The sequence below is a fragment of the Ustilago hordei genome (genome assembly GCF_900519145.1).
Source record: "Ustilago hordei strain Uho2 genome assembly, contig: UHO2_contig_11, whole genome shotgun sequence".
NCBI classification, from domain to species: Eukaryota; Fungi; Basidiomycota; class Ustilaginomycetes; order Ustilaginales; family Ustilaginaceae; genus Ustilago; species Ustilago hordei.
Window position 1 is genome coordinate 493744 of NW_024545272.1, and position 27121 is coordinate 520864.

Below are 27121 nucleotides of genomic sequence, written 5' to 3' on the forward strand. Positions count from 1 at the left end.
CTTCGACTCCATCTCTGTCCTTCCTTTACATATCCTACTCAGCTTGGCGTTCTGTCCAGATTCACATCATCATCATGCCTGTGATGAGGTAATTTCCTACCGACAACTCGACTGGGTCGGACGTCCAGGGAGGCCAGCGGAACGGCTCTACGAGCTGCTCGCATGACCCTGCTTGGAAGTGCCAAGTCGACAGGCTGGAAGAAACAATCGAAGAGCTCGAGAACTTCCGCAAGCTTCACCTTGACGCTCTTGCAATCCTCACGCGTTCGGCAGCCGCAATAGAAAAGGACGTTGGCGCCATGCGGCGCGAAGTAGCAAAGTGTTCTACCATGAGCAGTGAGCTAGAGAAGCGAATCCAGAAGCTGGAGACCATCCACTCGACCATCCAAGCCCAGCTCTCCCATCATTTCTGAGCTCCAAACGAGTGTTCAGGACAACAATGAGCGTCAGACGACTTCAACAGACGGGGATTCACCAGTCAACGCAAGGTTTCCGCATCCTCATGCGCAGCTGGAACAGAAGCTGAAGCATATATTCGATCAGCATGCTGCACAAATCAACAGCTTCGAAGACAGTATCATTGCTTCCCTGTCGCACTCATCTCACATTCCCGTTTGTTCAGTCGACGATCACTTCACTTCTTCTGACTCCGAGGCCAGCCGGCACACCCATCGCCGTCAACAGATTGACTCGATGCCCCAGCGACCGTTGGATTCCACCAATGGTCAAGGCTGCACTCAGACCACGACCGGAACATCTCCCTCTGCCTGCAAGGTTCTCATCTCGCCAGCTCTTTCCACAGCAGACTCGCCAAAGCAGCATTGCGAAATTAATGCGAGTGTGAGTCGAGCTACGCGTAGCGACAAATCGAGGGCCTTGGAGCTTGACGGCAAGCAGAAACGCCCGACAAATTGCAAGCGTCCCCTTTCATCCAAAGACGGCATTGCTTCGCCGACCGATACACAGCACGGACGGCTTCGTTACGAGCACTCGTTGGCTGGCCGAGAACCACTTGCAAACACAACGAACGAGTCCACACTTTTAGCCACCCGATCGTCGACGACCAAAGCAAGCACGATGCAGACAGATGATCGTCGTGGAGCTCACCACACACCCTCGCACAACAAGGCACCCGAATCCGAACGAAGACTCAAGGAAAGTGCTGCAACCTCTGATTTCGAGACCACGGCAGCACACATCCTCCAACATGTTACTGCACCGTTCACAGGGTAAGATGTATAAAAGCGCCAGACTCAGGTAGTTCGTTCTCCATTAGCATCCATCCAAATTTGTTGTCTGTACACACCGTTCATCGTCATACGTAATAAACCGCGTCCTGCCAATCAAGTCTGTCACTCGATCCGACAGAATCCAGATCAGAGGCAGAACACAGTTCAGGGAGCCGAGCCGATGGGTTTCGACTGGCATCACCTGGTTCTACAACATGAGTGGGTCACCTAAGCTTTCCGACGACAAGACATCTTGCTTCAGGACTGCGAAAACGCCGTTCCTGGCCGTTCCGAGATCTTTCATGAGGGACGGCATGATTCTGGGAAGGGAAGAGCAAGACAAACTAAAACTCGAATTTAGTTCAAAGGGATCAAACCTGCGCGCTTGTCTCGCAGTCGAAGGTAGGAAAGAGAAGGGCGTGGACCTCAGGGCGTTTCCTCCAAAGACCTTGGGTTTGCACAGTACGAAGCCTTTCGAGAGGCTGTGTGCGATGGCAAGTACCGTAGGAAATTGTGACTTTGGGACGCTGGATGCGAAAGCAGACAAGCCAGGAAAGACGAGACATCCGGAGGTCATCCATAAAGCCTTCTCAGCCTGGCCTTTTCCGTCGCCTTTCCTGACGGATGCGAGTGGAGACTCACACCACGAGCTCGGCACTATCGGGCGGAGAAAGGCAGACCAATAGTTTCTCGAGAAAAGCTTTGGTGTATTCTGGCGGCGAAAGGAGCTTGACGCTCGGCGCAGCCTGTGATTGCTGCCATAGAGCGCGGTCCAGCAGAGGTCACATCATACGTCATGCACCACGAAAAGGTCCAGGTCTGACATAAGAGAATACATGTGCAAGATAGATATAGAGAGTGAGGTAGATTGACAGGAGTCCTCCAAGCATGTGTGCGTGAATCGCAAAGAAGTGTGTTTGAGTTCGAGGCTACGATTATTGACCGACAAATGACGATATATCCTCCGAGATCTGGCGTGTGTATCTCGTATACGATCTTGAGATACCAAGAAAGAGGCAGGTGATCGACTCGCTGTGCGAAAGATTGCGGTAGGCTCGAAGCCTTACGTCTGGCAAGCCGATTCCTACGAGCAGTGTCTTTAGTAGCGTCGACTGCTCAATCTGCGAACAGGAATCTTTGCCCCCATGGACGAGCAAGAACTTGGGCGGCAACAACCTCGTGTCAATGATGTTCTTTGCCGCATATAGCAAGTGCGCGGGTGAGTGAATGAGGCAATTGAAGTGTGAAGGACCCGTTGCTCTCCTCAGGTAGCTGAGATGTTCCAACCCTCGTTCAGACTCTGATCTGAAACCTTTGATCACATCGCTGATCCCTGAAAGCAAGATCACACCCGCAATGGCAGGAAGTTCGACTTCAGGTTCGTAGATCTCGACGCGACGCAAGCCATTGCCGACTTCCTCTTCGGCTTTGCGATAGGCGTCTGAGCTAAGGATGGATTCTGCTTCTTCTACTTTGCGCGAGGTTGAGGAGGTGCTGAGGTGGCGAGTGAAAACGGGTGGCTGGTGACGGTGGTGTTGGTGTTGGTGGTCGAAACGAGTGGTTGCCCCCATGACGAGACCGGGTGGTGCGGAGGTAGAGTCCTCGCCTTCATCGACCCATCCTTCGGAGACCGCGCTGTATTCGGCAGCAGGGTTGGTGTCGTCTTGTTGTCTGTCGCCGCTGCCTCTACGTTCAGCTGTGCGGCAATCAAGCCTGACTGGCTCGTCATTTCCTTCATCTAACGCATCCGAGTGAATGTCGCTCGATGGCATGTGTCGTCGAACAGCCCCACTGGTGCGCACCTCTCCACTCTTCAAACATTCCTCATCTTCTTCACCCTCACCACCTTGCCCTCGTCGGTAGTGAGAGGATGAAGAAGCATCTGCTCCACTGTGCTTGGCGCGAAGCATGTGCCTCTCTCGCTCGTAGGCGCGGTCGAGATGACCCTCCCTACTGAGAACAACAGCTTCTTGCGAGATGGTCAGCATGATGAGATGCGCACTGAGACCGTGGCCCATCACGTAAATTTTGGAAGGGTCGCCTCCGTAGCGTTGGCAATTCTTGGCTGTCCAGCGGAGTACTAGGCGCAGGTCGATGACGCTTGACTTGATGCGAGATTCAGGGTAGTAAGTGATGTCGGCTACGACGACGCAGTAGCCCATTCGGCGTAAGCGCAGGGCCAGTTGGAGGTACAGTTTGCGCTTGGAGGTGACTGCGAGCGGGCCGAGCATCGATGGGATCACAACGATGACGGGCACACCATTGGAGAATGAGGAAGCAGCAGACTGTCCAGAACGATATGCGTCTGCACCTGCACCTGCATGTTGGTGAGAAGATGCAGGCGCATCGGCAGGAAGGTAGACATCAAGCCTTTTGCCTCGCGAAGGACTGCCATACAGGATGCCTTCCTTGACAACACGTGAGCCTTTGGTGGTACCGATGACCATGATTCTGCGATAGCTCCAATCGAATATAGCTGGGAAGATGATACGGAACGCGGTGACTGTGTATCGGAAGGCAGCAAGATCAACTTTGGCACACCGAATTGGATTGATGGGCAAGAAGGGGCAAAAATTACGAGGAGACCATCGATGCGTATTGGTCCAGGTTGCAGGAAGGTCCTTTTGCGCTAAAAAGAGGTAGCAGATCCACGCAACGACGTAAAGCAACAGCACGGAAATCAGAAGAAGGATGGGAATGGCCATCACACCAATGACAGGAATTGCACAAGCTGCGGCGAGGAGTGGCCATGCTGGCATTGCGATGGCGAGTGCAGGCAGAACGATCGGCTTAAGTATCAATGCAATGTATCGCTGTGATCGTTTGGGCAAGACAGGAGGTTGTGGCTCGTACTCCGGGTAATATGTCGGTGACGGCGGAGGCGATTGAAACTCGATCGTGGACAGACGACGGCGGTGGATTGACGGCCGTGCTTGCGACGTCGAAGCAGATGGACGCTCGTGCTGCGCCATTGTAGCGTCACATATGCCAACGGCAGCCTTGACGATAGTAAGATAGATGGTATAGAGGATGTGCAAGAAGCAGAAGAAGCGAGACCAGTGATGCGAGACCAACAGAAAAGAAGACTCGCTTTGGCTCTGCGCGCTTTCAACTGACTTCTCTGATGTTGCTAAAGCTGCTGATTGCAGATAGCAAGCAGATAGCGTTACACAGAACCTCAGGGTCCCCGCAGCTTCCAAACACTCGGATTCGGTTTCGCCTCTTGTCACGTTCAACAGCTTTGAGACGCGCGATGTCGCACGGTACAGCTTCTCAGCTTCTGTCCACCGCAACTGAAAAAAATCCCGTCTGAACTCAACCGCACGAAAGAAAGAGGAGACGAGCAAAAACAAAAACTAAGATGGATTGCAGCAAAGACCCGTAAGGTCCTCGAAGCTCGACAACCAGGCTCCCGGCCCGCCGTAACAGGGGCCCGTCGAGCGCAGAACGAGCGGCAAGGGAGGGTGTACAGGGAGGGCAATTTAAAACGACAAACCAGGCTGCTAACAGTGTGCCTGGCTTAGGTGGAGATGGTAGGAGGTGATGGTAGTGAAGAGAGCGAGCTCTTCACAAAGGGAACAAAAAAATTCTTCGATTGTTTTGAGTCCAGTCCAGACGCGCACGCCATTATGATTAATCACGTGATGCAGAGCGTAAAATGGATTTCTCAACCGGAAGAGCACAGTAAACACACACCACTTACCACAGCTCGCTCTTGACAGCATGTTGATAGGCAAGGTCGAAGTAGACGACGGATTGTCTTAATGAATGCAGTGATCAATTGCGTGGTGCTCAATTAGTTTTCGTCTTCCCAGCTCTCCGGCACGGGTTCTTCTGGTTCTGTCACATTCGCAGCGGACACAGTGCCGTCAGCTTCAGGAGCTACGGCAGCAGGCGCTGGTGCGACAGGTTGTCTTGGCGCATTCGGGTTGGGAATGATACCGGCGATAGGAGCTGTCGTTTTCACTCCATTCGGCTGAGCTGAAATGGTTGGTCGACCCCAGATGGGTTCGCTGACAGGTGCAGGCGAGTTGCGACCTGATCCCGAAGCAACAGCAGCCCATCCTCGATCGCCAACAAGGGTCGAGCTCGGCTTGGCTGTGCTCGTTGCTCCACCACCGCTGGCTGCTGTACCCCCTCGCTTCATTGCAGAAGAGCCCCATGCCGAGCCTGTACCTGAGCGGCCAGTGCCGCTGAGGATTGGTTCGTCTTCTCTTCGCACCACATTCTTGTTTGCGTCAACGGTGCACAAGATCACATCGCGAGCAAACTGCTCCCTGCGAACGAGCGTCTTGAGTTCCGTCTTCATCATGATAAGGCGCGTGGGCGAGTCAGTTGAAGTGACCAGCACATCTTTATCGCCCTTCCACGTGATTGCAAAGTTGATGGTCTTGAGGACAGGTTGCAAAAGCATTCGCAGTGAGTTTTGATCGTGACCAAACACACCCGGCAAGAAGATGGCGTTGAGCGGCTTTGGAGCTTCAGCGCTGTGTCGCTGCAATTGTGCGAGTCCGACTGACTTGCCCGATCCGCTTTGTGACTGTTGCTGCTGCTGAGACGACATGAGCGAAGCTCGAGCCGCCGCGAATGCTTCCGTTAGGAGTGGTTTGGGGATGCGACTGTCCTGCTTACGTCGAATGCTGACACTGCGTCGTGGCTCTTGATCCACGCTCTCGCTGGCGAGCTTGTAGACGGATGCAAGCTCGTGAGTAAACTTGCGCTGGAACTTGTTGGCCGCTGGCAGGATCATGCCGGCACGAGGCGATCGGATAAAGTCGTTGAGCGTTGCTTCCACCTCGTCGCAGAACTTGCGGTTGCTTGGCACGGCGTAATACGCAAGCGTCTCATGCTCGTAGGCAGCAGGTGCTGCCTTCTCGGACGGGTTGAGACCAAGAGCTTCAGCAAGCTTAGCGTTACGTTGGGCAATCATGCACGAGTCGTTGCACCTGAGAGACTTCTCCTTGTTGGGCGCGTGGATAGATACGCCGCACTTGGTGCGCGACTGCAGGTTGCCACATGCACACTGAAGAGTGATGACGGCTTGGCATGGCTCGACTTCGGTGCATGACGACGGCGCGTGACACTTCTCCTGACATGGGTGCTGACACAATCGTCGCGGTTTGCCGCAGATCTGGGCGCAGGGAGCGCATTCTTGACCAGCAATGTGGCAGATACCCTGACAACGATGGAAGCCGCAATTGAGGAGTGCATCGCAAGGTTGACCGCACGAGACTCGGGATCGGCTGCATGGTACGTTCTTGACAATGTGCTTCTGACAGTGGCAGACCTTGTCGGTTAGATAGACGCATGGAGGGCAAGGCTCCTCCTCGTGACAGTCGTGAGGCATCTTTGGATGACCACAGCTGGGCGGTGGGCGGACGCATGGGAAGTTGCAACGCACCTGAGTACCGCAAGGGACAGGTGGCTCCAGCACTGTGCGACCGCAGTGGCAAATGAGCTCCTCAAAGCTAGCCTGTAAACAAGGAGGACATGCGCCTCGATGGCAGGTCATAGGGCAATCGTGAAGCCCGCAAGCAAGCGGCTTGGAGCATGGAATGGAGCACTCGTGCAGACCAGCTGGGTCCATGGCTTGAAGTTCTGCCAAGGTGGGGCGTTTCTTTGACTTGCTCTTGGCCTGGAAGTAGAGTGGGCAGCATTGTCGGTTGCATTGGTGCTTGCCGCAATGACGCAGTGACTGGCAGACAGTGTGGCAAAGCACTTCTTGACGTCCTTCCAGCTCCTCTTGCCGACGTTGATGACACGTACGGCTCTGCTTGGTTTCACCGCATCGGCACGGCGTCGATACGAGAACCTGGCATGGAGCACAGGGACCGACATGACACTTGGACGGGCAAGGGTGACCGCAATTCGACATCTTGGAGCAAATGTTGCCACATGTCGGGATCGGATCCTGACATGTACTGCGTGATGTGACGGGCTGCGCGCCACATGGACATGTCTTGACCAGTTGCGGCGAGGAAGGACACTTGGGACGCTGAACATCTCTAGCATGACAGGGCTTGGCACACGAATGGACACCGCAGTCAAAGGTGCGTTCGCACTCGTCCTCGCAAGCATAGCGACCTTCAAAGGTCGTGTCGCTTTGGTCGTCAAAGCTGATGCGTATGGTGCCGTCTCCGCAGCGCATGGATTTGGTGTGCTTGCCACAGTAGCATCGTGCTTCAAGCTGTACGGAGCAGGGCTGACAATTGCCAGGGTGACAGGTGTCTTGACAAGTGTGCACGCCGCAGTCGAGCTTCTTGCGGCAAGCGTCACCACAAGAAGTGCCGTGCTGGTGGAGGGACGAGAGGCGGGCCTCCTTTGCTGAGGTTTGCGAGCAGCGCATTGGAATCGTCTTGGAGCCGCAGAAGCATTGCAGTGAGACCGTCACTGCGCATGGTGGACACGGGCCTGGGTGGCATGAATCTGCACAGCCATGGGTACACTTGCCGCGGCTACAACGTTGGCCGCAACCGTGAGAGTTTGCTCCTCGTCCACCAGGAGGGTCTTGCACGCGACCACACCAACACCAATAGATCTTGGGAACGTCCTCCCTGGCATATTGACAGCCGGGGCATCGCCATGTGCCGCGACGATTGCGAATCTCGGGATCTTCCTGCGTTGCGTTGTGCTCTTCGGCTTTCTTGACACTGCTTTCGGCCCACTTGCGCACGCATGGTAGATGTAGCACAGAGTAGCACTGAGAGCATGACCATGTCGCTTGGCGTGTTGTGACGGTGCTGTAGCAGATCACGCAGTCGTACTCGCCAGACGAGAGTTCGGCGAGGAGACGAGAGCGCAAATCGGCGTACTCGACGGGTTCAGAAACGGCTGGCACTTTGACAGCAGGCTTCCTGGGTCGGCCGTTCTGCGCCGGTTTCGAATTGCTGGCATCGTTTGCACCACCTGTCAGCTTGCCGCCAAACTGTTGACGGCGAGCTGCGAGGCGCGCCGGTGCAACTGCAGGTTGAACATCGATGTCGGTAGCGTTTGCCGATGAAGTTGCTTCATTCGCCTTCTTAGGCTTGTCGCCACTTCCACCGCCTCGTCGATTCTTCCTCCTTGGATTGCTCGTGGAGGGGGCTTGTGATAAATTCGCTGCTGCATTTGAGGAGCTGGGTTCGGTTGTTGATGCAGTGTTGCTGTTGTGGTCGCCTGCAGCTGCCTGCGCACTGGACGTAGAGGTGCCTTGGGCGTTCTTACCTCGCACACGTCCGCGTCCGTTGCCTCTGTTGCGACCGCGACCGGACTGCGATGATGGTGTCGCGCTTGATGATGACGATGGATCTGAACGCAGACGAAGGTTTTCGATCGCTGGTAGGGAGAGCTGTGCAGCAGCTGCTGTAGCTTCAGGCATTGACGCTGAGGATCCGGATTGCACTTGGTGGTGTAAAACTCTCTGCCGGTAGGAACTCTTAGATTGTCCTCTAAATAGCGCGAGACTTAGATGTTGCGGATTGCAAAAGCTACGGAACGACGTCGATGCCAGGACGGAGAGCTAGAAGACGAGTCATACCATGGCTCAGTCAGTTGTTTCCAAGCAACGAAAGTTTGAACATTTTTTCGGATGTCGGTCAATTCGGATGACACAGTGGCAGGCGTGAAGTCGTCACAGTCACAGAGTGTGGCGAGTTCAAGGGACTGTGCGTGTGAAGGAGAAGTGTAGAAAACAAAGATATTTTAATGTTACATCGGATTGGTTCTAACAACGTTCGAGGCTTCTTCCCGAAGACAGCGTCTTTGAATCTCTTCGATCGGGACTCAGCTCGCTCGATCGTTGACGCAAACGTCGAAAGTGAAAGAAGAACGTCCAGCGACTTCCACAAGCTTGGAGAAGAGACGCGAATTGCTATTTGGAAGTTCATTTCGCTCTTACCTCGACGCGGATTTTTGTGCGTCAATTTGAGCACGCGTTCACACAGGTTGTTCGGAAAACTGAATCTGAGTTCTTCCACAAGGCACTAGATCAGTACCAATCCGCGAGAAGAAGGCCCTTCCAACTCGTTCCCTGGCCTTCCTCGCGTATGTTTTGTACCTCAACTGTGACATAACGTCACACAACCTTCTCTATCTGCAGAGAAGCAAGTGGATCGACGACGAACATAGCTGTAGCCCAATCAGGCTAGGCTTCCACAGCGCAAAGCAAGCAAGTCAGCAAGCCAGCAAGCCAGCAAGCAAGCAAGTCTTTCCGCCACTGCAAGAAGAAGGAAAAGTTTCAGCATGGCTGAGTCGACGCACAAATGGGCGCTCTTTGTGGTCGCTGCTCCTGCACAGACTCTGCGATTGCGGATTGAGAAGAACCAGAAATGTGTTGGCTCGAAGGCTCAACTGTGGCATGGTACATAAGGTCGAGCCGAGCTCTCTCCTTCCCTCTTCGCTACCTACCAACATTCTCGTCTGAAACAAAGAGATCTCGACGTTGCGCATACGCCTTTCCGCAACACAGCTACGACTTCTACAGACATTAAGCTTCGGCCTCTCTATCTCACTTCCATAACACTTTCCCACCCCCTCACCCCAAAAGGCTTAGACTCATCATCATGACCAAGGCCATCGGTATCGATCTCGGTACTACCTACTCCTGTGTTGCCGTCTGGCAGAATGACCGTGTCGAGGTCATTGCCAACGACCAGGGTAACCGCACTACCCCCTCATACGTCGCCTTCACCGACTCGGAACGTCTCATCGGAGATGCCGCCAAGAACCAGGTCGCTATGAACCCCCACAACACCGTCTTCGATGCCAAGCGTCTTATTGGCCGCAAGTTTGACGATGCCGAGGTTCAGTCCGACATGAAGCACTGGCCTTTCGAGGTTGTCAACACCGGCGGCAAGCCCCAGATCCGCATCGAGTACAAGGGTGAGAAGAAGGTCTTCACTCCCGAAGAAGTCTCCTCCATGGTTCTCCTCAAGATGCGTGAGACCGCCGAGGCCTACCTCGGTGGAACCGTCAAGGATGCCGTCGTCACTGTCCCCGCTTACTTCAACGACTCTCAGCGTCAGGCTACCAAGGATGCCGGTATCATTTCGGGTCTCAACGTTATGCGTATTATTAATGAGCCTACTGCTGCCGCCATCGCTTACGGTCTCGACAAGAAGACCGAAGGTGAGAAGAACGTTCTCATCTTCGATCTCGGAGGAGGTACCTTCGATGTTTCGCTCCTTACAATTGAGGAGGGTATCTTTGAGGTCAAGGCCACCGCTGGTGACACTCACCTTGGTGGTGAGGACTTCGACAACCGTCTCGTCAACCACTTCGTCCAGGAGTTCAAGCGCAAGAACAAGAAGGACTTGACCACCAACGCTCGTGCTCTTCGACGTCTCCGCACTGCATGTGAGCGTGCTAAGCGCACTCTCTCGTCGGCTGCCCAGACCACCATCGAAATCGACTCGCTCTTCGAGGGTATCGACTTCTACACTTCCATCACCCGTGCCCGTTTCGAGGAGCTCTGCGGTGACCTCTTCTCGCACACCATCGAGCCCGTCGAGAAGGTTCTCCGTGACTCCAAGATCGACAAGGGTTCCGTCCACGAGATTGTCCTCGTCGGTGGTTCCACTCGTATCCCCAAGGTCCAGAAGCTCCTCACCGACTTCTTCAACGGTCGTGAGCTCAACAAGTCGATCAACCCTGATGAGGCCGTTGCCTATGGTGCCGCCGTCCAGGCCGCCATTCTTTCCGGTGACACCTCCGAGAAGACCCAGGACCTCCTCCTCCTCGATGTCGCTCCTCTCTCCATGGGTATCGAGACCGCCGGTGGTGTCTTCACTCCTCTCATCAAGAGGAACACCACTGTTCCCACCAAGAAGTCCGAGATCTTCTCTACCTACGCTGACAACCAGCCCGGTGTGTTGATCCAGGTCTTCGAGGGTGAGCGTGCTCGCACCAAGGACAACAACTTGCTCGGCAAGTTCGAGCTCTCTGGTATCCCCCCTGCTCCTCGTGGTGTTCCTCAGATCGAGGTCACCTTCGATGTTGACGCCAACGCCATTCTTAATGTCTCTGCCGCTGAGAAGGGTACCGGCAAGTCCGAGAAGATCACCATCCGCAACGACAAGGGTCGTCTTTCGTCGGAGCAGATCGAGGAAATGCTCAAGCAGGCTGAACAGTTCGCCGAGGAGGACAAGCAGGCTCTCGAGCGCACTCAGGCCAAGAACGGTCTCGAGTCGTACATCTACAACATCCGCAACACCACCAACGAGCCCCAGCTCAAGGACAAGCTCGAGGCCGCCGACAAGGAGGCTCTCGAGAAGATTGTCAAGGAGGGTATCGAGTGGCTCGACAGCAACACAACTGCTTCCACCGACGAGCTCAAGGACAAGCAGAAGGAGATCGAGGAGCAGGTCAACCCCATCATGACCAAGATCTACTCGGCTGCTGGCGGTGCCCCTGGTGGCATGCCTGGTGGTGCTCCTGGTGCCGCTCCCGGTGCTGCCCCTGGCGGCGACGACGGCCCCACCGTCGAGGAGCTCGACTAAATGTTTCGCGCTTCAGCTTAATCTAGTCAATCCCAAAAGTTCCTTCTCTCGCATTGTCAACCCCGCTGGTGGTTTTCACTTTCTCTTAATTCCCCCTCCATCAGCATGTACTCGTAGTGTTCCGTTCAATCTGATTCGACTCTTTGCATTGTTTCGAAACCTTCCTTCGATGTGCTGTATCGTGTGTGCGTGGCCACATAGGCCCACATAGCCCAGAGTCATGTCTAAATTGAGCCTTGGATCAGGCAGCTGTCCAAGCTTCCTCACGCGACAAATCGATCTGTCCATTGTAATTTTTTTAGTGCTCCCGATACCCGATTTCGCCCGAAACCTCTCTCCGCGAATGCTTTGGTGCGAAAGGGCGCGACGCGTTCTTTTGGATAATCCAGCCCAATTTCAGTAGAACAACACTTCCGTTGGCGTCTGTGAGGCTGCTTGAGCACAGTTGAGACTTGCTTCCAGGTCGTTGCAACACCTTTGCTCCTCCTTCCACTTCTCTTCACCACTCGTAAACTACGACAATCACAAACTTGTCCCGGACACATACTACAAAGGCAACCGCACGTCAAGCTCAATACCATCGATTTCTGCGGCAACAAGGCAAAGCTTTCCGAGCTATACTGCCTCCAGCAGTGCAGATCAACATGCAGTCTACGCAGTCGGAGGACTTGCACGTCCAGATCGTCCATTCTGGACCCACAAGATGTATCCATGCTCCCAAGTCGGCAAACGTCGAGTACGTAGCGAACCTCGCATTGCATGATGCTTCATCCTTCATCCCCACTCATGATCTGGACAAGCTGACTCAGAAACTTTGAACACTCTTTTCCCTTCTGATTTTGCAGCCGACTATTTACAGGTGGTGATGACTTTCTCGTTCGCATTCTGCCAACATTGCCGCTTCCCGGTGTCGAGCCTCATCTTATTGAAGACGCCACCGAGCCCGTGACTTGCCTCGACACCGACAGCCGCTACCTTGTGACCGCCTCCGAGGACGGATCAGTTCGCCTCTACCGACACCACCCGACAGATGCCGAAGGCCACCCTGTGTCTATCACTACTCTGCAATCTCTCTTGCGCCGCGAAGACTTGCCATTACGATGCGTAGCGTTGGAACGCTCAGTAAATAGTGGCAAGTCACCCAGAGTCGCTGTTTGCTCCGATGAAATGATCATCAAGATTATCGATGTCGGAGATCCCAGACGCATTCAGCTTCTCGATGGCCACAACAGGGGTCTTCGATGGGCGTCTTGGAGTCCTGTCGCGCCTCTGCTCGTCAGTTGCTCCACTGACGGTGTTGCACGAGTTACCGACCTGAGCGATGTCGAGCCCAAGTTTGTCAAGTCGATCGAAGGCATCTTGCCGATCACACGAGCCGAGAGCGATGAGGCATCTTGCGCTTGTTGGCATCCATCGGGAACCTACCTTGTCATGCCCTCTAAGGCTCACGAATTGGTGATTGTCAGTGCTGCCAACGATTCATCGGCTTGGACAAGGACCGGCAGCTTCTACGCCAGCGCATCGGGACCAGTACCTGCACCCAGCGGTAACATCACAGCGCTTGCTTTCTCTCCAAACGGCCGCTACCTCGCTTCGGCCACAATGAACGGTCAAGTAACTGTGTGGGATGCCGACAGCCGGCAAGCCATCCGTTACAAGCTCGCCGATGCCCTCGTCAACGCCATCAGCTGGCACCCCACCAAGGACGCTCTCGCATGGACCGACAACGAGGGCACTCTCGCGCGATGGTCTGATGTGGTAGGCCCAACTCGCCCGAACCCGTTCGAGGAGGTCACCTTTGATGTATCTAAAGCGGCTCGTGGATCTCGTGGCCAGATTGAAAACATCTTTGCCGGCACAGGCTTGTCTGATGACGAAGAGGACGACGTAGCACCCGGATCCAACCGCGGCGACGCTGACGATCTTGACGACTTTGTCGTCGATGATGAGTCGCATTCCCGCAGACATGGCCGCCAAGGGAGCTCCTCGAGGACCTACCCCCGAGGTGGTTCCGGTATCCATGCCGCTGGCGGGAGCGGGATGATGATTGCTGCCACCCGACCGCAGCCTGCTTTCCAGCCCACCTCGACGCCAATGCGTGGCCAGCGCCGATACCTAGCCTACAACCTCCTAGGCTCAGTAGTTGCTGTAGAGCAAGAATCACATCAGACCATCTCGTTCGAATCCTTCGACACATCAGCTCGTCGTAACTTCCGTTTCTCCGACATGAACAGCATCAGCATGGCGTCCCTCGCCAAGCAAGGTATCCTCTTCGCTGCCAAACAGGTTGGTGAGCAATCCAGCAGCGTCTTCTTCAAGCCTTTCGTCGCAGCAAGCAACAATTTATCCTCAGAGTGGACCTTCAACCTAGATCAAGGAGAAGATGTCGAGGCGGTTGGTTTGGGAGGAAGTGGCTTGCGTGTGGTCTCGGAGGATGGATGGGAGGACCAGGACGTCGGCAGGTCCGGAGTTGGCATTGCCGTGGTAGCCACCTCAAAGGGATACCTGCGTTTCCTTTCGGCTAGCGGCATGCAGCTCTACTTGTGGGCTCTCGGGCACCCCGTCGTCACACTCGCAGTTGGAGCCAAGACTCTTCTCGTCATCCACCGCAAGACAGGTCTTCCGTCCGGAGGCTACCAGGACCTCGGTTACAAGGTGGTTGACTTGGCTAACTTTGATGTGATTCAGGACGATGTACTCCCACTCTCCAAGGATGCACACATCCGATGGGCCGGATTCAACGATCAACATCAGCCAGCTTTCTACGACACAAACGGGACCCTCTTCGTACTGGACCGAGCGCACCGATCGCGTCAAGGTAGATGGATTCCCAGTCTCGACACCAAGCGCATCCGTGACAGTGCTTCCGCTGATGCTACCGAGGCCGCAGTCCGTGCTGCTTCCACCCTCGGCTACTGGCCTATTGCCCTAAAATCTTCAAAGCTGATGGTGTTGTTGCTGAAAGGTGGTCGCACTCATCCCGAAGTCGATGGCACACGCCACATGATCCAAGAACTCGAGCTTCAAATCCCTCTCATTCACCGTGAGGGCGGCACTGGACCTCTTGAAGAGAAGAGCCTGCGCGACAGTTTGCTCGCCATGACTGCTCGCGACGTCAAGAATGCCGGTATTGACCTCAGCGAAGACGACCCTCAGCTCGACGCAGGCTTGCTCGAGATCAACTCGGACAAGGCCCTTCTTCAACTTATCCAACTTGCGTGCAAAGCTGACAAGCACGGCCGTGCGCTCGATGCTGCGCGTGCTTTGCACTCGACCAAGACGTTGGAAGCTGCACTCAAGATCGCAGCGTTCTTCCATCTTTCGAGCTTGGCAGAGCGCATGGTGGCATTGAAAGAGGGTTTGGAGGGACGACCAGAGCGAGTTGAGGAAGAGAGTCGAAGATGGTGTGACCCATCCGTGCGTGGTGGGCCGAGCTACTCGAACCCGGCGCTGATCGATATCATGACACGGGCGAGTGACCGTGGTCATGATGGCGCTTCTATCCGTAAACGTGCTTCCGCAGCCTTGGGCGAAGACTTCTTGCCATTCTCGTCCCGCTCTGCATCCGCTGTCTTGCGTGGACACTCAGCTGCATCTGATCGATACGACACTCTCCCATCTGCGCCTTCTTCGTCTTCGATCAACGGTGCCTACAACGGATCCACAGGATCCCTTTGTGCTCCTTCGGCCAACGAGGATGACTCGTACAGCATGGTTCTAGACGACCGAGACCCGTCCGGCATCGGCAAGGAGAACCTCTACCAGCGTAGCTCTGAGAAGCGCAAATCGCGCGAAGACTTCTCTGAGCCCCCCGCTCGAACCCTCGTGATGCCCAAAGCAGCCAAGTCACTCAACCCCTTCGCTCGCACCTCATCCAACGTCACCCACGCGAACAAGGACAAGCAGATGCACAAGTCAACCTCCTTCTTTGAGCGCATCGAACCATATGAAAAGGAGTCTCTCAATATGAATGGTCCGTCAAAACAAAGCTTACTCACAGGCTTCGTGCGTAAGGACCAGGCTGCAAGGTCGGCAGACTTCGGCGAGACACAGTATCAGGATGGAGAGGACGAGGCAGCGAGGGAGGAATCTCTGCAGTTGACGCTAGAGCGCGCTGCTAGGGCAAATGCGCGAGCGGCAGATCCAATCAATGGCGATGCGCTGCCCGAAACGATGAGGCCTGATGCGGCTGAGACGATGGACTCAATAGATATGGAGTCTTCGGTTGTGCCGAATGCTACTATACACGTGTGATCAACACAGATGCAATCCGTTCTATGTTTCGTTTCTGCTTTTACCCTATGCATGTATAATAGCTTGGCGCTCGTTCGACTTTGCTCAATCTCAGATCTTTTGAAACCTCCTCCGTCTGCGTGTGATCTCGTTGATACTCACGAACGAGTGCCACAATCTGTGGCGATGTGCTGCGAATATAATCGTCTTCATTGCGTCTTTATCGCTAGTAATACAGCAATGCAAATGTTGCGGGACGTGATTGGGAAAGCTCAAAGTATGGGGCTTACTCACAAAGCTGTCCAAACAAGGCAACTGGATCCACGACATCCCAAATGTCATCCTTGTGTCTGTGTTGGTGCACCGCCGCTGCACCACTTCCATGCAACAGACCATCCTTCTTCCTCCCATTGACGTCTGTCAACACTGCTTGAGGATCTTTGTACTCCGGTACTGACAACCCACCTTTTGTTGGTCTTGCTCTACCTTCGTTCTCAGCCAGCGTTCGGCGGTCAAGTAGTCGCAGTGGAGCTGACTGGTCGATAACGAAGCGATTTCTGACCGGCACATCTGCTCCTGCACCGCTGGTCTCGCTGAGATGAGTGGTGGCGGCAAGACGAGCTGAACGTGCAAGCTGTCTCTCTGGCGAAGAATAAGGGCATAGTCGACCAGTCTTGTCTTCGGCACCAAAGACGGAGTCGTCGCTCCACTCAGGGGCGAGCATGCGTTCCTGCGTGCCTTGACCCATTGGCTCGACGACGGTGTGCGGTGCCACTTCGAGCAGGAACGCAACGTCGGAGACGGTGAGACGTGTACTCGCTGCACCAGAGCGGTCGGTGCCTTGCATGGTGTCGCGTGAACGTTTAAGTCTGTTCCCACCGTTGACAGCGGAGTTCTCTCCATCAGCAGCGGTGCTACTGTTGCCGAAAGAAGTGTCTTGAAACTGACCGCTGCTGTCACCGTCGCGGATGGAGGGTGAAGAAGGTCCCGCGAGGCTGGTGGCAGCTGTACTGGCGAGGGAAAGCATAGAAGAGTCTGCGAAGGAAGTGCCGATGCCTGAAGTGCTGGTGCGTGACGACATGTCGGACTGAATCGAGCGTAGGAGGCGTGCTGGGCTGCCCTGCACAGAGTTGGGCGAGCTGTCGTCCAAGTCCATTGCATCGAGCGCTGGCGAGCCACGCATAGGGTCTGGCATGTAGGAAGCAGGGTCGAGACTGATGTTGCTATACTCCGAAGCTGGGCGGAGGGGCTCGTTGGTCTTGATCCCATCGGTGCGGTTGGCGCGGATCTTGGTGATGATACTGCTTGCTACGTTCTGAAGGTGACTTTGAAGTGCGGACAACACCATAGCAGCAGCTTGATGTTGCACACCTCCCGGCATGCCGTTCTCGACAGCAAGTAGCGTCATTCGATCTTTGATACTGTCCAAATCGGGCAAATGCTTGGATTCGACGCAGAGTGGCGCTTGAAGTGCACGCGCAACAGCTTGTTGGGCAGCTACGATGGGCAAGAAGAAATGCTCAGGAACGCGGTTCGCAACAAACGATGCACGGGTTCTGGCAAGCAGCAGAACAGAAAGGGATGCGAACACTTACAGAAAGAAAGCTTGCCGCGCACAGCGGCAATCTGCTGGGTAGCTTGAACAGCCTGACCTTTCCAGTCTTTGGCACCGATGGCGCTCTTGTAGTGTCTTACCTTGCGACGGTCTTCGGCGACCTTGCGCTTTTCTTCGTCCTTGCGTTTCTTTTCGAGCATGTCGGCGGCCGATCCTGCCCACCCGAGGCTTGCAGCTCCACCGATGGCGTTGGCGCCAAGCTTGCCGACCTTTTCGAGTTTCTTGAGACGCAAGCGCTCCTTGCGAGGGAGACCAGCAACGAGGTTGCGAAGACGCTTGCGACTTGGCTCTTCTTCTTCCTCTTCGGTGATGGTGGAGCCGTCTGGCAGGATGCGGGTGATGCGCCTGACGGTACGGCTGGATGGACCTGGAACGTCGGTGCTGGCATTGTAGAGGATGCCGAGGATCAATGCGTTATGTAGGTGGACTGTGGATGGGTAGAGCAAAGAATGCGGATGGGAGGAGCCGACGTATGAGCGCGTTTAGAGACAAAGTTGATATGGAAAAGGCAAGTGAAGTGGAAAGGTCAGTAGCTGCATTCATGAGGACAGAGCAGAACTGTAGGGAGATGGGTAGTGTGCATGTACCGTGCTCAGCTTTGAGCGCCTTGTGGGCCAGCGCCTCGAACTCGGAACGGTCGATGGCACCCTTGAGGAACTGAACAAGGGTTTGCCAATAACGGGCACCATTCTGACCAAGAGCAACGGCAAGCTTCTGCTTGAGGTCGAGCGTGTCTGCGCGGATGGGTCGATGTGGTGGAGCATTGGCACTGGTGGCCGAGCTCAATTCTCGGGTGATGTAAACCATGATGGCGCGCTTGAGTTGGTTGTGGCGCTCAAGCCTTGATCCGCTATGGTAAGCTGCGGATGTGGCTGATGCTGCGATGCGGACGAAGGACGTGGGGCGGATGCTAAGGTCGGGCTTGATTGTAGCTTGTGGATGGCAGACTGCAAGGGCAGATGCTGGGAGGCTGAAAGAAGCACAAAATGGCGGATGCTTCCCGGATGGAGTTAATACTGTGTATCACAGTGATCTTAAAGACACTACCACAACGAATGGAAGATTACGATGCTGAAATCAAGGACTTGCCAGGGTCTCGGAAATAAGATTTCGACCAGAGAGGATGGAGGCGGATGGAGTCGGAAGTCGTGGCGAATCGTTCAGATGAAGCAAGCTATCGTATTCTGCTGGATACACAGGTGATGTAAGACGTTCAGATGGGAATGGGGTTGATACAACAGGACCTTGTCTAGGAGATGGATGTAGTTAGGTGCGGATGCGTCGTGGTCGATGTCAGAGCAGGGACTGAGAGAAACACGAAAGCCGGATGGGTGACCGCAACAGCACTCGACGTTGTGGCTTGGGAAGCGAAAAGTGAAGGTATGAGTTGCGAGCTCGTCGTCGTCGTTGATGATGTCGACTTGGCGTGGACGAGAAGCAAGGTGCCTCCATCCAAAGAGCAAGCATTCGAAGTCAACTGTGGCCATGAATCCATCCGGCCTGCATACGCAACTTGCGTCTCCGCTCACACTCTGTCCCTGGCTTTGGTGTGTAACTCTAGCGGATATGAACCAACTCAACTCCCGCTCCAAAAGGCGCCTAAGCCCAAATTTAAGACACAAGCGAAGCAATCATCATCCATCCGTCCAGGTGTCATTCGGCCGGTGGGTCATAGACCTCCTCAGACAGCAGCCAAGTGTCATAATTATTTCTCCAAAAGGTCGAGTTGCTCTTGCTCGTGACTTTTTTCTTGGGGAGTGTGATGGCATCCCGTTGCGGCCGAAATAAGTTAAGACTCGGCCTCAGATTTCGCAACTCCCTTTGCGCGTCATCTGAAATGCTGAAACTGTCGGATCTTCTTAGACTTGGTTTCCGCAATGTAGCCACTCCACAAGCACAATGAAGATCTCTCACCACCGTCGACCTCAATGTGCAGAACGTGATGTTTTACCGAGACCAAGCCAGTCACGTACGAGAACCTGTTGGTCATGCGATTCCCAACTTTGGCTCCCAGTTAATCATCTTCATCGAAGTGAGACAGCGACACGCTGTGGCTGCTACTGCTTCGCATACATTCAATCCAAGCCTTATCAAGGCCAGAAGGTAGACCTTCCTGGTTACACGAGCTCAGAGTATGACGAGTGTCGACTAAGGAGGATCGCATCCCGGACTCGGGTATGCACATCGCGTGGCCAAATTCGCCCCAAGGTCCCGGATCTCGGATCGGGTCAAGGTCGGTCTAACACATCTCCCAATACGAAAATGCCAGATTCTGTCCACAGGGTTGATCATCCGCAACCTTGGTGTCCCCTCTCGCACCAGCAAAGATGGCAAAGTTCCTCTAAGTCACATTCAGAGGAATACCATGGCTGAACTAGGGTTCTGGAGGTTGAGGAGGGGCCTGAGCATGGTCAAGAAGATAGTGTAATAGTAAAAAAGCAAACGAATAGCAAATCACGTGACGCTATTCGCGCTTCAAGCAACTCTCGCAAAAGAACAACACTCTTTTTCTTGACTTTTGCTGAGGGACCTCACGCGTAAACTGTCCAAATTTGACTTGAACGGCAGCTCAGTGCGACTCTGTGCGTGTTATTTACCTCATCCTGGATTTCAGCTCTCAAACCACACGCTTTTGCGCACGCAGGCAACGTCGATCCCCACATAGATGGACAGACTCAAGTAAGAGTTGCAACCTTCATCTCATCATCCGTCGTCACCATTCACTCAGACCTTTGTGGTGGCGCTCACAGCAGCAAGTCTCACTACCACCGCAGACAGATGCCTCATCTTTGGTGAAGTGCAAGCAACTAGCAGAGAATTTGCTGTGATCATCGGTGCCACAACCATTATACCATGATTCCAGCATTGATCTGATATACCATCCCAACTGCCTTTGTTCGCCACAACAACGCTCATCATGTCAACGACTTCACCACAAAAGCGTCGAGCGACCTCATCGCGGTCTAGTCTCCTCGAACAGCCCATGCGACAGACCCGTTCCATGGCCCGCGTCTCAGACGCCACGGACTTTCCCGAACACCATCATCGTTTATCCGCTTCCTCGTCACAGCAGCCTCGCTCGGCGTCACCTCGTAAAGATCGAGCAAGTCAAGCAGCCCAAGTAGACTCATTCGACACCTCCACACCGGACGTTAGCATGGCACCGTGTATGGAAAGTCCAAAAAAGGGGAGATTCGATGACTTTGAGTTTGAGCTCGAGAACAGCACGCAACAAGTCCCGACTCGGAGGCGGAGGATTGCGGCTTTGAGACAAATCTCTACCTCACCATCAGCAGATGTCGGTCTGCCAGGCTCGAAGACGTCGGCTCAGCCGAGTAGCAGCAATGCCAGTAACGCGCTCTTGGCGAGTCGGAAGGAGAATTCATCTTCGGCTGTGCCGGCTCGGCCTCAGCAGAAAGAGGAAGCTAGGGCAGGTTCCGGTCCGACCAAGCCTTCTGTCGCGCCACCTCGCGTCTCGAGATTGCACCCTCCGACGCCTTCCCTTCGCACTTCGTCACATGAAGCCGAGTCAGGCCCGCGAGCAAGGCAGAAGCCATCGTCAAGTGTCGGAACTGCCCCGACCAGAGAACTGATCGGAACAGGCCGAGATTCTAATCACCGCCTCCTTTTTGGCCTATCCGACACCGCCGCATCTTCCAAACCCAACCCCTTCCTCATCTCCTCAGACACCAACAGCCTTGCCGCGCTAGGTGAACCTCGTCACTCGCCCGTCAAGAGGCTCAACGTCAAGTCCGAATACGTGATCAGATCTCCCGATAGACCCGATCGTAAACCCATCAACCTTCTCGAGCTAAAGCCCTCACCAGGTAAAGCTCAGCGCGGCATCTTCCGACACAACTCTGCACAGGATGACAAACAGGACGACGATGATGGCTGGGATGACTCGGGCAGCAACACTCTCGATGAGATCAAGTTGGTCAAAGGTCCGGCAGTAAAGAAGGAGCGGGAAGTAAGTGGGAAGGAACAGGAACCATCCTCAGAAGACTTCATTGTTCGGCGAGGCAGCACTTCGAGCAGCACGCGAAAGAGCTCGATGCCGCGAGCCACTTCTACCTTGGACGTCAAGCATACCTTGTCATCTGAGACTTCGGATGCACTGGCGAGCCTCGAGGCGTCACTTGCCAAGCTCAAGGCAAAAACCCGCAGCCCTCCCAGCACAGGCGCGAGTAAGAAGAAGGAAGACAGTGGCGACTCCACACTCAGACGCGAACTCGGAGCTGCTCGACCGTCGGGTATGACGAGCGGTAAGACACAAGCCTTCAACACTAAAACCCCTATCAGCAACGCCGGCGAGTCCAGCTTCAGCAATCCATCCACGGCTGATCAAAGCATGGACAGTAGTGCCGTGTTTAAGCGTCCTTCTGGCCGCGTCTCAGCACTGGCCAAGTCAAGAGTCTCGAGTTCGTCGGATCCGCATTCTTCGCTGAGCTCTTCGCTTGCCTCTTCAAAGTCGATCATGTCCTTTGGCGCACCACGCTTGCCTGGGTACAGCGACGTTGGCGCCCGGCCATTGAAGCCAATGTTCTCTAGCTCACGCACTTTGAGCCTCGAGTTGGCTTCAACAAGCAATCTTTCGAAAGCCGAAGAGGAGGCGGCTCAGGCAGAAGAAGAAGCCAGAGTAGCAGAAGCGAAGAGACAAGCTGAGCTCAAGACAGCAAAGCGTAAGAGCATGTCTTCAGTCCTCTCGAGCCGTATGCCTCCTCCTATGCTGCAGAGGAAGGAACCTGATGCGCCATCTCGAAGCTCCTCTGGAGCTAGCAACAGTAAAAGCTCTGCTGCATCCTCCACGCCAGCAGAACCCAGCGCAGCAGAGTCTCTTGAAGCCAAAAAGGTAGCCAAAGCAGCACATCGTCGATCCCTCTACACCTACATCCCCACTAGACGCGACGATGCAGACACTTCCATCGGTAATCTTTCCAGCAACCTCATCGGCACACTCTCTGAGGGCGATACATCGACCAACGCTTCAAAGCCCAAACGTTTCCTACGTGGCCTAACAGTTCTGGTCGATGTACGGGATCAAGATGGAGAAGATGCATCTGCTTGCTGGGTGGAGAGACTGAAGAATGCAGGCGCAAAAGTTATGCTCCGCTTCGGAGAAAGAAAGTTGACTCATATCGTGTACAAGAGTGGTAGACCGAGTACGCTGCACTCGTACAGAGCCTTGGATGATCCCAAGCCTCATGTTGTGGGGATCAGCTGGGTGGTGGCTTGCTTGGAGCAAGGAAAGAAGGCTGATGAGGAGCCGTACCTCGTTGAAGTTGCCAAGCAGGCAATTTTCACAAACGTAAGTAGACAAAGGGGACCATAGAAAGAGGAGATAGAGAATGATGTCGCTAACATTTGGATTGCGTTTGCTTTGACGATTCGTAGCTACGACGATCTTCGATGGCGCCAAAACAAGTGCCTACTTCTGCAACGACGATCCGGGAGCGTGAGTAAGAGCACACCCACCCAACAATATAACGACGAGCATAGGGGAGCCATCCCTTTTAGCTTTGCCATTCCTGTGAGCCTACAAGCCCTGCAACCGTTCTTATCTCTGTTCTCGATCTGATCTGTGTTGTGGATCGATCATGCTGACTGCTTCGCATTCTTGATTGGGGTTTACATTGATAACAGTGGAACAAGCCAAAAAGAAGCTCCTTGCACATGCCCCTGCGGTCCCTAGCCCGCTCAGGCGAAGAGTCAGCTCTCGTACGATATTAGCCTCTCGACTTGCAGCTGCTTCGTTGCTTTCCGAGCCAGATGCCACCACTGAAGCCACTTCACAGAGCACAGCAGATCAGTGCATGGGGAATGATGCGAATAATGATGATTACGATGAGGCGGCAAGGTTGGCTGCTTACCGCGCGCGCGTCAGGTCTGTTTTGACACGGCCTGCTGCGTAAAGCTGCACCAAAACCACACTCGATGTAGAGACTCAGCCGATCAAGATACCAAATTGCATCTGGCGCAGGACACAGATTGGCAGTGATAGCAGCTGGTGCATAGAGATAGCGGGCGAAGTCTGAAATCTCGACTAACCTACTTGCTCGATCGATGAGAAGAAACGCTTTTGAAGACAGGCGTCAGGTGGGGTCCGCTTTCAGCAGCCTCTTCAAATCTTGTCCTTTGTGCTTGTCATGAGCTCAGCCAAGTGAAGTTGATGATACTGTGAAGTTCAAGGTCAGCAACGCACACAACGACTCTAGACGACCGGGGTTGTAGAACAAGCACTGCGGGTACAGGCAGTCGCTTTTAACGTCTTGAATCAAGGAAGCTCAGCACAGACGAACAAGCTGAATCGAGTCGAGCGAACTTCAGTTTGACTCGGCGACTGGTTCCTTCAGCTAAGCTTTGCGATGCCATGCGAGACCTTGACCATCTGCGAGATGGTCAAATGTGTTGATGCGAATGACAAGGCTTTTTTAGGTCAACCTGCCGGGACACCTCACAGTTCAAGCCGAGCATATCTTTCACTCTTCGCTGCATCTTTCACTGTTCGCTGCGGTCTACAGCGAACGATGGCAAGCCAGTTTGTCGTCACTGTCGGCCTGCGGATGGAGGGTTTGGCCTGAATCTTTCTTGTTATTCCTGCGGAAGAGTTGGTGGTTGTTGTCAGAGTGTGGAGGAAGATTGAATTTTCCGCCGCGTCGGCGATGAGATGACGGATCGGTGCAGATTTCAAACGTCGGCGAGAGCTGGAAGACGGGAGGGAAAATTTGACGTTGAGATCGTCAGCGAAAATACAACAACAGCAGATCGCGACGTTAGGCGAGGCCATCGTTTTTTGTGGTATAGGCTCATCATGTGAAGCTTTCCCCCGTTACAAGGGATGCTCAGCTGATGACCCCGGAGAGAGAGTTTGGCTTGGCTCTCTGTTACGGTTTCAGGTACCAAAAGTGAAAAGCTCAAGTTGAACTTTGTCTCTCAGTCGAGGCTCGTGACGCAGGGAAGTCAAACTTCTGACGTCGTCGTGTGTGTGCTCTAGTGAGGAAATCAAAAGCCGCTTCAACTTGATTCGCTTGTCCGCGCTGGTTTTCACGGGAGCCGCCGTTGCTCTGGATCGCACACGAAGAAGTAAATGAAGCTTTGTCGGTGCCTACAGCGGAAGAGGCTGACGAATAGGACAATGACTTGCTCCATCGGCAGAGATGGTTGTTGGAGAAAGCTGGTTCTAGATGCGCGCAAGTCAGCATTGTCGAACCGTTGTATCCTCATTGCAATGAGCAGAAGCGAGCCAATCAAATGGATTCGACGATTGATCGCTGCAAACCGGAAGCGCGGATTGGTCGAGGCGGTGTCAGGAATAGCATCACTACCATGTCGTGTGCAGTTGTCCGTCGAGCTACACTCTGTCTGAGTGATTTCTTCTTCAGATCTGACATAGCATGGCAGCCTTGCTCTGGATACGCTGGATCGGGTCGAAGGATCGCGATCTCGCACGAATCAAAGCAAGTGATGACCTCTGCATCAAAAAGTGTTGCAGATCGGATCAACCGACAACTACAGTAAAACAGATGGCTCAAGCGCTCCTTTTTCCGGTCGGATGCAGCCGGGGAAAAAAAAGCTTTGTAATATCCCAATGACGAGGGTATTGAGCGGGCGCATGGGGCTGCAGAAAGTTGATAAGGCTGTTTGCAGGGTAGGCGCCACTCAATGAAGCTTGAATTGCGTCGAGATTTGATACTCCGACCTTGGGCTGTGCGGAGAATTATTTAATTTAAAAATATATATATATATATATTTATTTATTTATTTATTTTTTCTTTTGGTTGGTGTGGTGGTTTTGTGTGCTGTATTTGTTTCTCTTTGATTTTCACGGTGTGACCCTCGAATTAGGCTGTTGACCTCTTGCCCTCTGTAGCGACCATCGAGAGATCTAGTTTCTAGTCTGCGTCCGTTCGTGCAGCACATTTCAAAGTTGCGGGGGTCACTTGCTGGCCGATCAGCTACTTGAGCTGTCTTTCTGGCCTGCTGTCGGATCGTTCCCGAAGAGGAGCCAGCAAAGCGCTTATCGGAAGGGCCGTGTGACTAGCGCACACCATAAGGAAGGGGGCAACATGCAGCCATGCACCGCTGAAACCTCGTTGGAAGCTATGTCTCTGTTGCCAAAGCTGCGGCAAGGGTCGCGCCCCAAGCCAAAGCCGCAGCCAAACTTCTAAGGTCTCGCGGCTTGCAGACGGGAAAGAGTGTGTTCTATGCGTCGATGCTGCTGCACTACGCTACGCCGACAGCCCGGTAGACTTGAGATAGCGATGATAGCAAAGAATTGTGGCTTGCCTGGTTCCCAGGAGGCAGGAAGACCAGCATGTCAAAAGTCGCAGGGGGTCCGAAGCCGACGTTGTAATGCGGACAAACGTGAAAAGTAACACAGAGGAAGTCTGGCCGTTTTCAATGATCTGGTGACGAAAAGCACAAAAACATCATCGAATCTCTACCCGCAGCGTTTTGCCAAGTGAGGGCACTTTAGCAGAGGCCATCGAGGCAGAGATAGCTGAGCAAATGGGGTTTTTTTTTTCTTTTTTTTTTTTTTTTTTTTTTTTTTTTTTTTTAAAAGCAAAATCATTTCTTCCTCGCTGCTACTGTACTGCTGCTCCTCATCTTGCTCAAACAAAACCTTCTTTTTGCGAACTTAGTCGCACAAGTGAGGCTGATATGATGCTTTGACAAGCAATAACTTGTCCCGCTTGCGACGACGATCCATTGCATCTTCGATTCGGTCAACCGAGATTCTCTTGTTTGCTCATTACGATACCAAGCACCCTGTCAAGGGTCAAGGGTGGAGGATCAAGGGTAAAGGGCTTGCGCACCGCGGTATGGCAGCTATCACAGTTCGCAAACGGATCTTGACCTCTCGATGATAGCATCGCAACTTACAACAGTATTCGCCACTCTAGCACACACTACTAAGCAGAGCAAGTCGTCATCGTCATCGTTCTTATTGACACAAACCTAATCAGGTTAGCTTGTGATTCCGACGGCTGCTCGAGCATCATGCTCTTCCACTGACAAGATCGCTGAGACCGACTGCGTGAGGTTCTGACCGTTACCAAATCAACTAATCTTGAACCAAAGTGCCCAAAATTTGGGGGTCCGCCCTCTTTAGCACATGTATGTGTGAGGCGCTTGGCTGTAGATGCTAAAGCTATTGCATTGCATCTCATCCCTTGTTGGACAGCGCGAATCAACCGACCGACACTTTGACCGCACTCACCCATACACCTTGCCAGCAACTTGACAGGCGCAGCAGCAACTCCACCAGCAGAAAGACGTGTAATGCGGTAGCATTGTTCCGCCACTGTTCCTCCAGCAGTATATTGATAGGCTCCCCAATCTTTCCTTCTCGCCCTTCCTCCTTCTAGCCTCTTCCGCCCTGTTAGTCTATCTCAGCCTTTTACCAGCTCATCACCTAGTACCACCACCACCAACGACACCACCACCAACGACACCACCACCACCATAACACAGTCAACGCTGCATCTCATAACTCTCGATATCTTTGTCTCTCCAACAACAATAAAGTATCCGACCTTCCCTTGTCAACAACGCTTTGCTTCCGAAAC

The 27121-nt window shown here is 53.8% G+C and overlaps 8 protein-coding genes across 8 annotated transcripts; 5 read left to right on the forward strand and 3 right to left on the reverse strand.

Moving 5' to 3' along the window:
* Positions 1–74: 74 nt before the first annotated feature.
* UHO2_04986 (uncharacterized protein) lies at positions 75–1915 on the forward strand (the record flags this gene model as incomplete). The annotated part of the gene is made up of 4 exons (XM_041557517.1): positions 75–88; positions 194–336; positions 464–1229; positions 1369–1915. 4 exons carry the CDS (start codon positions 75–77, stop codon positions 1913–1915), a joined length of 1470 nt encoding a protein of 489 aa, XP_041413451.1.
* Positions 1916–2164: 249 nt separating this feature from the next.
* On the reverse strand, positions 2165–4201 carry UHO2_04987 (uncharacterized protein; the record flags this gene model as incomplete). The annotated part of the gene is made up of 1 exon (XM_041557518.1): positions 2165–4201. The coding sequence occupies one exon, from the start codon at positions 4199–4201 to the stop codon at positions 2165–2167; it is 2037 nt and encodes a 678-aa protein (XP_041413452.1).
* Positions 4202–5025: 824 nt separating this feature from the next.
* Positions 5026–8586, reverse strand: UHO2_04988 (uncharacterized protein; the record flags this gene model as incomplete). The annotated part of the gene is made up of 1 exon (XM_041557519.1): positions 5026–8586. The coding sequence occupies one exon, from the start codon at positions 8584–8586 to the stop codon at positions 5026–5028; it is 3561 nt and encodes a 1186-aa protein (XP_041413453.1).
* Positions 8587–9769: 1183 nt separating this feature from the next.
* UHO2_04989 (putative heat shock 70 kd protein 2) lies at positions 9770–11704 on the forward strand (the record flags this gene model as incomplete). The annotated part of the gene is made up of 1 exon (XM_041557520.1): positions 9770–11704. One exon carries the CDS (start codon positions 9770–9772, stop codon positions 11702–11704), a length of 1935 nt encoding a protein of 644 aa, XP_041413454.1.
* A 644-nt stretch (positions 11705–12348) lies between these two features.
* On the forward strand, positions 12349–15958 carry UHO2_04990 (uncharacterized protein; the record flags this gene model as incomplete). The annotated part of the gene is made up of 2 exons (XM_041557521.1): positions 12349–12440; positions 12550–15958. 2 exons carry the CDS (start codon positions 12349–12351, stop codon positions 15956–15958), a joined length of 3501 nt encoding a protein of 1166 aa, XP_041413455.1.
* A 265-nt stretch (positions 15959–16223) lies between these two features.
* Positions 16224–18359, reverse strand: UHO2_04991 (uncharacterized protein; the record flags this gene model as incomplete). The annotated part of the gene is made up of 3 exons (XM_041557522.1): positions 16224–17434; positions 17533–17979; positions 18140–18359. The coding sequence occupies 3 exons, from the start codon at positions 18357–18359 to the stop codon at positions 16224–16226; spliced, it is 1878 nt and encodes a 625-aa protein (XP_041413456.1).
* A 449-nt stretch (positions 18360–18808) lies between these two features.
* UHO2_04992 (uncharacterized protein) lies at positions 18809–19294 on the forward strand (the record flags this gene model as incomplete). Its single annotated transcript, XM_041557523.1, has 1 exon — positions 18809–19294. One exon carries the CDS (start codon positions 18809–18811, stop codon positions 19292–19294), a length of 486 nt encoding a protein of 161 aa, XP_041413457.1.
* A 1175-nt stretch (positions 19295–20469) lies between these two features.
* UHO2_04993 (uncharacterized protein) lies at positions 20470–23464 on the forward strand (the record flags this gene model as incomplete). Its single annotated transcript, XM_041557524.1, has 3 exons — positions 20470–22860; positions 22947–23007; positions 23196–23464. The coding sequence occupies 3 exons, from the start codon at positions 20470–20472 to the stop codon at positions 23462–23464; spliced, it is 2721 nt and encodes a 906-aa protein (XP_041413458.1).
* Between the last annotated feature and the right edge of the window lie 3657 nt (positions 23465–27121).